The sequence below is a fragment of the Dunckerocampus dactyliophorus genome, chromosome 7, assembly GCF_027744805.1.
Source record: "Dunckerocampus dactyliophorus isolate RoL2022-P2 chromosome 7, RoL_Ddac_1.1, whole genome shotgun sequence".
Lineage (NCBI taxonomy): Eukaryota > Metazoa > Chordata > Actinopteri > Syngnathiformes > Syngnathidae > Dunckerocampus > Dunckerocampus dactyliophorus.
Window position 1 is genome coordinate 11,209,725 of NC_072825.1, and position 10,524 is coordinate 11,220,248.

The 10,524-nt window shown below is 41.9% G+C and overlaps 1 protein-coding gene across 1 annotated transcript; it reads right to left on the bottom strand.

Annotated features, from left to right (window-relative positions):
* Window positions 1–63: 63 nt before the first annotated feature.
* On the bottom strand, window positions 64–10,442 carry pop1 (POP1 homolog, ribonuclease P/MRP subunit). The gene is made up of 16 exons (XM_054783086.1): window positions 10,333–10,442; window positions 10,026–10,137; window positions 9,677–9,814; window positions 9,381–9,556; window positions 9,027–9,287; window positions 8,870–8,957; window positions 8,598–8,776; window positions 6,471–6,733; window positions 6,278–6,371; window positions 6,093–6,201; window positions 5,897–6,016; window positions 5,019–5,140; window positions 4,732–4,923; window positions 3,015–3,169; window positions 2,541–2,762; window positions 64–1,657 (listed from the first exon to the last, which is right to left on the bottom strand). Exons 2-16 carry the CDS (start codon window positions 10,132–10,134, stop codon window positions 1,015–1,017), a joined length of 2,871 nt encoding a protein of 956 aa, XP_054639061.1. The 5' UTR covers window positions 10,135–10,137; window positions 10,333–10,442; the 3' UTR covers window positions 64–1,014.
* Window positions 10,443–10,524: the final 82 nt, after the last annotated feature.

Below are 10,524 nucleotides of genomic sequence, written 5' to 3' on the forward strand. Positions count from 1 at the left end.
CAGTCAAACTCAGTGACAGTCTGGATCCAGATGCATTTGAAGTGATTTTATTGAATACCCAACCGGATAAAATAATGTTTGGACTTACATAGCGCTTTTCAAGATACGCAAAGGCACTGAATAAATCCAAGTTGTAACATGTCTGAAAAAAGAAAGCACTTTCAGGTTGGGTTCAATCCTCTTGAGTGTCTAACAAAACTAATTTTGTATGCGCCATGCATATTAGGTGAACTGTATAGCCAACACAATAGCAACTACAGACAATGCAGGAAATGAGGAACAGCGTTTCTTTACAAAGCAAGCATCATTAGGGACGGGTATCGTATTCATTTTATTTAACAATGCTGCCAAATCGGTACTTTTGAAACTGTTCCGGTGCTGAAACGGTGCCTGAACTGGTAAAGAAAACATAGATTTTGTCCAAACACAATGCCTATTTTTATGGGATTTTGTGACATGCTAGTTAAACAGATTAGTAATGTAAATACTTCAAAATTATAAATAAAATGATAAGTAATGAACTCATCATTATGAAATAAAATCCACAACAAATTGTCATAATTATCACAGCAAAACCAGCAACAATACAGAACCCTGGGAATCTGCAAATCAACCATCTGCTTGTGTTTCTGCTGGTGATATTCACAATTCCTCTGTTTGTAATTGCACCTCGCTTGCTGTAACCGTGATTGGTTGATAATGAGGAAGTGTTGTGTTGCTGTTGTGGACAGCGCTACACAGCCATACAGAGAAATGTGTGCGGTGTTGGAATTGAGCACTGCTGTTAGCGTATTAAAGTTTAAAAAGAGTGCCCAGCTCTGTGTTCCTCTGTCAACAATTACAAACTGTTACTTTCACAATATCACCTTCAGGCACTTTGCACCGAAATGCGGCACCTACTTTTTTTTCGGTCCAGTCTCAACCGTTAATGTCAGTGCTATTTAAGAAACCGAGTTTCGGTACCCATCCCTAAGCATGCACAAAAAAAAAAAAAAGTTTTCTTCTGCATGAACCTCAAACTTCTATGTTGATTTTGGCAAAACGATAGTGGAGAGACACAGGGTCGCGGAGCAGCACCATTCCTCTGTGTTCCAGTGGCTGACTGATGAGGGTGTGAATGAGACCAGTGACGCTCACAAAGCCCAGAGCCTCCCCACAGCCTGCCGACAGAGAAAAGTCGGCCTGAGTGACCCAGCCTAGTGTCACTCGGGAGCAGTGAGAGGTGACACTTGGCAGGGGATTTGGCCACACTCCCAACACAAAATCACAGTCTTTCTCAGAGGGAATGTCTTTAGTCTCGGTCATATCAGACGACTGACAATGTACAACAGTTTTCTTGGTTCCCCTTTTGTTACGTTTGATTGTGCTTTTGAAGGTGTCCCGGTGGGGGCGCTCCTGAGGCCCACTGCTGCTTGGCCCTTTGCTCAGCAGCTTCAGGTCCTCTGCTGTTGGCACACAGACCATGGCATGGAGGTCTGGTTTGCCCTTCAATAACAGTGACAGACGTACCCAAACCAGACTCATCCTGTGACTTGCTAGGAAAGTCGTCCTGGCTGTGTGGTTTAGAGGTGGCATTTCCCTGACTCGCCACAACCTCTGACCTTTAGAGGAAGTGGGTCTGCACCAATTGGAGAGCAGCCTCAATGACTTTATTTTTCTAGAAAACAAAGTCATTTGATTACTGTTAAAAAATCATTATGGGGCCGCTAGCATACACACAGAGTGCAGACGAGTGTTATGTAGTGGAAATTCTATTATTAGATCGCAATATACTTTTTTTTTTTTAGTAATATTACAATCTCATCTTGTAGACCCTATCTCGTGTATCGTGTCATGACACCCCTAATCATCACATTTTCTATCTTCTCATCTCTGATACCCTTCTAAAAGGTGGCATTTGGAATACTTACTACAAATTAATCCTTGGCCATTTTTGTTCATGTTTTTCAGTGTTTCTCAAATAGTGGGGTGGGCTCCCTGGGGGGTCGGGGTGAGGTGTCAGGGGCACTATACTATATACCACTGTGTACACAATACCAAAGATTTTTTTCAATTTTGGCACATCTGTTCATGTCTTTATTCATGCTTGAATATGCTACACTTTTTACTAGTAAAAGTTAGACATAAGTCCTTTGGGGAGCAATATTACTCACTCTCTACATATTTCCAAAGGGAAGCACTGCATGAACGCATTTATCCATTCATTGATCAAGCCTGACAAGTCATTCAGTTAATTAAACTTGAAGCTCAAGCTCATGTAAAGAGGCACATGGATGTGCTTAGGATCATCTCAGTAGGATTAATGCAATTCTCTCTGTCACTGTATAGGGCTGTCAGACTTTTTTATGCATCATATGGGATATGGGCACACACACCAATCATTAAGCAGGCCTTGGAGCACCGTTTTGGTCAGGGTACTTTTAGAACATTATAAGGGTTTGATTTAAATCTGCAGGCTAATAACTGTCTGCAAGGAGATGACTATTGTGTATGCTGAAAATGCTCCAAAGGGGAGAGAGAGACATTTGTGGTAAACACACCTGAGGACCGTGAAGTGTGTTGCAGGCTTTGCCACAGCAACGTCTTGATGTGATGTCATCTCCGACTGCATCACTGATGTGCTTTCAGTCTGAGTGTCTCCTTGTTTCTCCGCTGCCTCACTTCCAGTAAGATCCCACTCCTCAGCCAGCTGTTGCCAAGGGCAACAGAACGGAGCCAGGCAGCCATGTTTAATGTAATTGGTTCTTTTGGCAGGCGGACATCTAGAGTAGAGGGCAAAAGGTCAAACCCTTTTGAAACCATTGGGGCAGTGACGCCTTGATATGAGACAAACTGGGTACTGAGCAGCAGCTAGCAGAGGACGAGCATACAGCTTTATTAACATCTTATCTGCATGGAGGGAACAATACACATAATAGAAATGTACTTTTGTCAGAGCACTAAAATGTTACTTATATCACAAAATTCAATCATTTTTCCAATGAAACCTATCGCTATTTTAGTTTTTAACTGACCTTTTAAACTTTTCAAGCAGCATTGACTCTTGTTCCTCTTGAAATCGAGCTCCTGCAGGGCAGTCTGGGTAGTCATGGGGGAAGTGGGGAGCACCTTTATTCTGAGAGTGTGTCAGACTCATTTTTAGTCCACCAATGCGAACACCTCGGTACACCTGGCAGGAGGACAGAGTAATGAGTAAACACTGGATTTGGAGCTTTGTGATTTGAAAACAAAATAAACTTGGGGGGGTTTCAGTCTCGTCTTTAATTTCAAGGTTGACTTAACATTGGGCCACACGGCGGCATAGTGTTCATACATCAACCGCACAGTCTGGAGACCCAGGTTCAAATCTGTAGGAACATCTCTGTGTAGGGTTTGCATATTCTCCTTGTGCCTGCTTGGGTATTCAAAAACATGCATGTTATGCTAACTGCTAAATTCTCCATAGGCGTGAATGTGAGCGTGAATGGTTGTTTGTCTGTATGTGCTCTGTTATTGGCCAGTCCGTGGTTTCCAAAGTCAGCTGGGATAGGCTCCAGCTCACCCGTAACCCTAATGAAAACAAGTGGTATCAAAAATTAAAAGAAAACTTGAAAACCTTTTTGCTGAAACAAAACCTAGAAGAAGTCAAGTAAATCACATTTGTATAGAACAAAAAAAGAAATCCAGTTTGACAGATTAAGTTTTCAAGAAAAACGAGAGCTTCATTGAGAAAAAGAGCTCATAAAAGCATTGAATGCCCTTGTTTTGTTTTCTTTTCAGAAGGAAATAAGAACCATTCACTGACACACGCTTACACTTTATAGAACAAATTATTGAACCACCTGCAGGAGTTTTTTTTTTTTTTTTTTTTTTTTACATCATTTCATGCTAGTTACGCTTGAAAGTGAAGCGATACCACACAGCGTATTTCACAAAAAATGAGTACGGAATTATTATGGAGCGTTATGAGGAGTTCCCAAAAGATATGACTACTAAAAGCAAAGCAACACCAATATAGCGAGGGAGGTCTACTGTCATGCAAGCATGCAGCGTGTGAATGCGCAAGTTAACACTGATTATTATAAAAACTATACCCTCCTAGCCTTTTCATTTATCAACACTCAACATTGCACAACTTTGATATATTAACACTTACCCAATTCAAAAATAACTACCGGTACTTTCGTTTTTGATGTTAGTTTCATGAAATATTTTCATCTGCTGCATCTCGTTGTGGCCACTAGATGACAGTGTTTTGCGTGTTTTGTGGCGACTTTTTACATTTTTTTCCTTTTTATAATAAAACAAGCGTGTTAATGCAGTTGATTAATGCCTCCGAGTGTTTATTCCTCCAGAAAATATTGTAATATGTGTACGTGCGCGCACACAACAGCCATGTGCCCTTGCATGCGCTGTGAATGAGGGACAGCCATATCAGTTTTGGGCCCTTAATGGCCTATTTGAACTGCTTTTTTCTAGGGTGGCCTGCAATAAAATATAAATCTTCAATGCTTTTTTTTCGTTTGTTGTTGTTTTTTTTCAAATACTGGAATTGAGTGACCTGTTTTTCAAAAAGACTAAATATGTTTGTTGCATGGTCGTTGTATCCTGGAACAAGAACTGTTCAAATACATTATTACAAGCTCAAAATTAATAAAACCATGACTATGTAAACTAACCTTGACCGGAATTGTAAGCAAGGTAAAGCTAACAAACATATACTAAGGGAGGAGGGTGGTCCATGGTACCTACCAGTGGGATCCAGAAAGCCATGCCCCAGCCTTTAGGAAGCAGCAGGTCCCATCCAGCACCCCAGGAGTTCATCTCTTGTCCCACCTGCTTGCCAGGCTGGTGTACCAGCAGGATGGGGATTCGACCCTGCAGCGGAGTGGGAGTAAGCCTGGAACCAGGCACAAGGACCTGACTTCTCATGCGGTTCAGCTCCTGTTAAGATGTAAAGCCATTGGGTAATGCAAGTGATGCAAGTCATTATGTGGACAAAATGTCACTCAGTAACCCAGAATTGAATTTTCTGATACCTGCTCTGAAATTTTATTATCAGTGACATTGTTGCGCACAGACTGTTCCCACAAGAAACTCTGACAACAATGTTCTGGTACGCCACGCAAGGCCAGTTCTTTTATCTTCTCATCATCCACCTCTGGAAGAAATGCACATCACACACAGCACATCGGCATTATTAGCATATCTTTTAGGTTTCATTTTATCGCTGGCCACAAACAATGCACTCAAGTCTGAAACAAAAAAAAATTGCTAGAATCTACCTATCTATCTCTCTCTCTCTAAACGTAGAAACGTACTAAACGTAGAAAGAGCATGAGAAACAAATGAAAGTGATTACCGATAAATTAAATCCCCTTTTTCTTTTTATGTTTGACATGACCTGATTTTCATCATCCTGCATTATCCATTCATTTTCTATGTCATTTGTTCAGAGTGACAAGGAAGCTGAAGCCTGTCCCAACAAAAACAACCCTGGCTAAATCTCTAAAAGGCAGCGAATAAGCTGTTGTCTGTCCCAAATGCTGTTTTTGGAGTACAGGGTCCTGCCAGGATTCGAACCTGGAGCATCTGCATTGGTGAGCAGAGGCCCCCCAGGAGCACAGGACCAGATGTGTACTCTGTGAAACATCCTCAGGACAAGAAACAGCAGACTTATTCTGACCTGCTTATTATAAAAACACCTTTGTATTTCAATGCAGGTGGACTCATGAAACCTGAACTAATTAAGACCTTGACAGAAAAGATGAGGCCTCCTTTCTAATTGGGGTCTCAAATGTGAAAAGAAAGATTTTATGTGCAAAGAATGGCACATATGTACAGTAAAACACATTTAGCCTCTGTCTGTAATTAGCAGCCCATCTCTCCACCGTCTCTGTGCTAGGACAGCTATTACCTTGTGCTTCCTTCACACAGGGCAACGCTTTAATCCTCTTTGTTGGTATCGCCAGCCTGGGGTCATCAACTGTCAGACCCAGCACTGTGCCTGGGGGTAGCTCTGTAGTAGAGTAGATGTCTGGATGAAGTATAGAACCATGATTAGATTGCTGATTAAAAACAAAGAAAAAAGAACAAAGAAGGAACAAATAAACCTTTTAGTGTGAGAAAGACATCAGTTTGTTGCTGATGCAGATGCATCTTGCTCTTATCCTTGCAGTGGTCAGGCCACCAGAGGCATGAAGGCTGTGATTTGCTCAATTCCTGATTAAAAAAAAAAGTTTGTTAGTATATTAAAAAAAAAAAGTTTGCTTTTCATTCTGGGAAATGTAATTCCTACATCACAATCTGTAGCAGCTTCCAAAGTATCGGTCAGCACAGAATGAGACTGAGGTCCAATCAGTCGATATCGTACAATCTCCATAGTGAGATCACTGCAAAAGACATACATAAACAATGTACTTGAATTAACGTAACCAATACATGCTATTTTTCTGTAATTAAAGACTGTAATCGAGAAAAACTACACCGACTTTATCACTATTCCAGTAGAACTGGATTCCCAAGTAACGGGGGTGTTGGGTGGTCTGGTTCCATCACCAAGGATCTTCTTAGCAGGAGGTCCACTGGTATCCTTACGGCTTTGCTTCCTCTTAGTTCCAGGTACATGTCGGATTTCAGGGATTTTTTCAGCTTCTGTGGGGGGGATGGCATCTGCAGGTGTCACGAGCGGCACAGGCGGCGGGAGCACAGCCTCATGACACTGGCACACGCTTTGCAACTCGGGCAGGATGTCCTGAAAACAGGAGTGTACAAAATCAACAGTCCTGAATACAAATATTCTCATGATACCTGCACCACCTGAACCATGTGTCACTATGTATTCTTTACTTGCATATCTTGCTTGCTGCTGTAACAAGTGAATTTCCCTTCTGTGGGATAAATAAAGTACAATACAATACAATACAATGATCAATATTTTAAGACCAGTTGAAAAATTGCAAAAATTTACATTTTGCATTCACTTTTGGATCTTAAGGAGGTTCTAAGTAGAGCTTCAAAATGCATAAAGCAGCTATCATCAAATGGCGGACCTCGGTCCAGATCTGGCTCCAGTGATGGCCCTTTACAGACCCGTGAGCAATTAAAGTGAATGGGAAATACGACAACATATAATCATGCTCACGGACCGATCACAGCAGCAGTTTGCGGGCGCAATTACTTCAGTTATTACGGTAATGTCACTCTAAATGAGCCAATGAAAGTGTTAGTTTACTTGCCCAGCAAATGACAATCATCAATCCATCCTTCTATGCCACATAATCTTTGAAGGAGAACCATGGCTCGCTCAAAAGTAATAACAGTTGATCGAGTAACCGAACACTTAAAAGTGAAAAGAACGAACCAATATATGTTCATTCTTCCAGAATCCAGAGCCAAACCGCTGTGTCTCACATGCTCTGAAACTGTAGAGCCCAGTATGAAAAATCTACAAGAGTCATAGCACATTAATTTACAGCACAGCAACGTGCAAATGAGTCTTAACGAAGGATCACATGGATATTGGAGCAAAACAGAACATCTTTCGCTGACGGGATAGTTGTGGAGTGCTTCTGCTGGAGAGCTCTTACTCAAAAGGTAAACAATGTACTGTTGCAGCTTTTATTTTAAAGAAACACTTATTACATTTATTATTTAATATTTTTTCAGATAAACCGGTGCAGTTTTGTTTAACTTAAAAATAAGCCTTATTTATGTGAAATTTGGCCCCGTTTTCTTTTAAATGCAAATTAGTCGCCAAAATAACTGTGTTGTAGGGCAGTGGTTTTCAATTATTTTCTGTCATAAGGACAGAAATATTTTCACCCGCCCGATTTGAAATTCGATTGAGAAACTGATATCAATTTATCTATCTATACAGACTGAACTCGAAACTGAAACCAGCAAAATGCAACAAAATGGAGAGCAGTGAAGCGTATAAGCATATTCAAATTGCATGCTGAGTATGACAAAATCATACATGTTGGCAGGTCTGCACTAATATTGAAAGTCCTCCCTGCCTCTCACGCCCCCCCTGACGGTTCACCAGCTCCAACTGCAAACAACCATTAAACTGAAATAGGATGCTTATCAGCTGACAGTTTTTTGGGTCTACCACTTGACTTTTTTGTTCCATAACTCTCAGGGCCTTTAAAGAAGATTAAAAAGGACTGTCTTACTGCGTCCAACCTCAGCAGCAATGGCGCACTGCGAGAGATAGATACAAGCCTTGCTTATGCAGCTCAACAATCTGACCGCGTTCAAACAGAGAAAGCTTTTGCCTTTGCCATCAAGAGATCATGACAGTGTGAATACTTGACAGAAAATGACATTGAATCCACAGTTTTGCCAATACTTTGGCTTTTAAAAGGCTGTGGTCTTAAACTTTAATCAGCTAATGAACCAACCTATTTCTTTTTAATGGTTGTTTGCAATAAATTGCTCACACAAAACATTTTTGGTCTTACTCTCATTTTTTCTTTTTGCATTTTGAAGCTCTACTTATTACCTCCTTAAAATCCAATAGTGCAATATATAAATTATTGCAATTTCTTCACTGAGCTTAAAATTTTGATAAGGAGTGTATTATCCAAATAACTGATGATTAAAAACAACCGTACCTTCTTAAGTGTGGGATGAGCCCAGATCCACAGCTGCCTGTGAGTTGAGCCCTGCGCACGGGTTCTCCACAAGAATGTAACAGGGCCCAGGGGCTGCAAGGGGAACTGGCCTGCCCGATACACCACCACGCTGCCCTGTCTTTGTCCTGACAGACACAATCGTTGAGCAAATGTAGGACCTACAAAAATGAAAATGCATGTTAAGTGACGCAGACTGACTCCAATTGACAAATCTGAAGCTGTATTGTGTTCGGGGTATCACACATTCTTACCAGCCTCCTTGCTGGTCAACTGTGACAAAGACTCTAGTAGCTTGTCTTCCTCTCCCTGGATCTCTATGCAGCAATAGTATGAAAGGTCCTGTGACAGAAACACTTATTGTCGTAATCTATGTGACTAACCCTTCCTCCCTTATGTGAGGACCTGTACCTGCAGTAGACAATGAGTGCTCATGGCTCTGTAGCAGGGGCGGTAGCATTTTAATGTTGGTCTATCTCCAAGGCAGTAGCCCCACTTTTTCACCATGTGGAAGCGCTTGGCATGCCAAATGTGTGTCTCCAGCCAAATATTCTTTCTCTGCCGCCTATTGAACTCCAGAAGCAGATTTCCGTGACGACGGCGAGCTTTGCGACTCTTGGTTTTTGTCTGCTCCTTCTTCCCTTTTGAGCTGGCCTGCAAGCACTTCTCTCGCTGTGGATAGGCAATATAAATACCAAAAGTCAAAGTGACTCCTGCGCTCCCTTTTAAACAGTTTTAGAATGGAGGAACCACTAGGAACACTACCATTCTGTTGGCCATCTCTCTCAGCCTGCAAGGAAGGCGCTTGGTGTTGTGGCTCATTGCTCGTCTCCTCATGTGCCTCGGCAGGGCTCCAAATACATTACAGCTTCCCGTTGTCTTGGTAACAGCTTTTAGCATGGCGCTTACTTCTACTGCCCGGGCCCGAGCAAAGGTCCCAGCTATGGACAAGAATGACAGGGGACGATACGATTTAAACAATACCACATCTGACTATGTCTTGCTACAGCTACAGTTTGACAGGTTAGACAAATTACATTAGAGAGGGGAGGTGCCTTTACCAGTAATATGCTGAGGCATCTTGTCAGCATACACTCCAGCATCTTTCTGGTGTCCACGAACCCACCCACCCTGTTGGCGACTACTCTTCTTTCTTTCTGAAGATGGGTCTTTGCCAGAGGGACCACCACCACCTCCACCTGAGGGACGATTGTTATGTGTTGACACCAGCGATGAAAGACAGCAAGCCCATTCATTTGTCTAATTCTGTTTAAGGTGCCTTAATTGTTCATTTGAATACATTATAGTATATGACTAGGCAAGAACAATAGGCATTGTGATGGCAAGAGAAACATCACGAAAACAAACCCATACCCAAACTAATACCTAAGACAAGTCAAGGTTAGTTACCATTGGACTGTGTGCTTCCCTGTGCATCAGCAGGCGACGAAGAATACTGCACGTTGGCGGGTTGGTTTCTCATTTTCTTCTGTCGCATTTTCACTTTAGCAGCAGACATTTTCTATGGAAGCAAAAGGTTGTACTCCCTAAATGACAGCTGTGGTAATTCCTGACTACACACCCAACTGGAAACTATCACCGGCTCATATGGCTTGGTCTAAAAGATTGCACCAAGCCATATTCCACACAGACACGTAGAGCGGTGGGGTTTTCAAACTAGACAGGGATGAAATAACATTATATATCACACTCTCACCTCAATTAATGCAAAGAAATTCTGCTTGAAATGCAGTTTTGTCCTCTTTACACTTCACAGACTACCGCGATAGCTTGTGAGAGCTTGTGCACAGCGCGTGGTGAAGTACTGTAGTTGCTTCCGGGTATGTGGTGGTCATGGGAGTTGTAGTTGACCTGTGAAATAAGGTTGATTCGCTTCTTCTTCTTTTGG

Coding starts and splice junctions, on each gene's coding strand:
- pop1 (XM_054783086.1), bottom strand. CDS start 10,134: ATGTCTGCTGCTAAAGTGAAAATGCGACAGAAGAAAATGAGAAACCAA. Junction 8,777..8,869: donor GTTGACCAGCAAGGAGGCTG/GTAAGAATGTGT, acceptor TCATTTTTGTAG/GTCCTACATTTGCTCAACGA. Junction 6,202..6,277: donor AAGCTGCTACAGATTGTGAT/GTAGGAATTACA, acceptor TTTTTTAATCAG/GAATTGAGCAAATCACAGCC.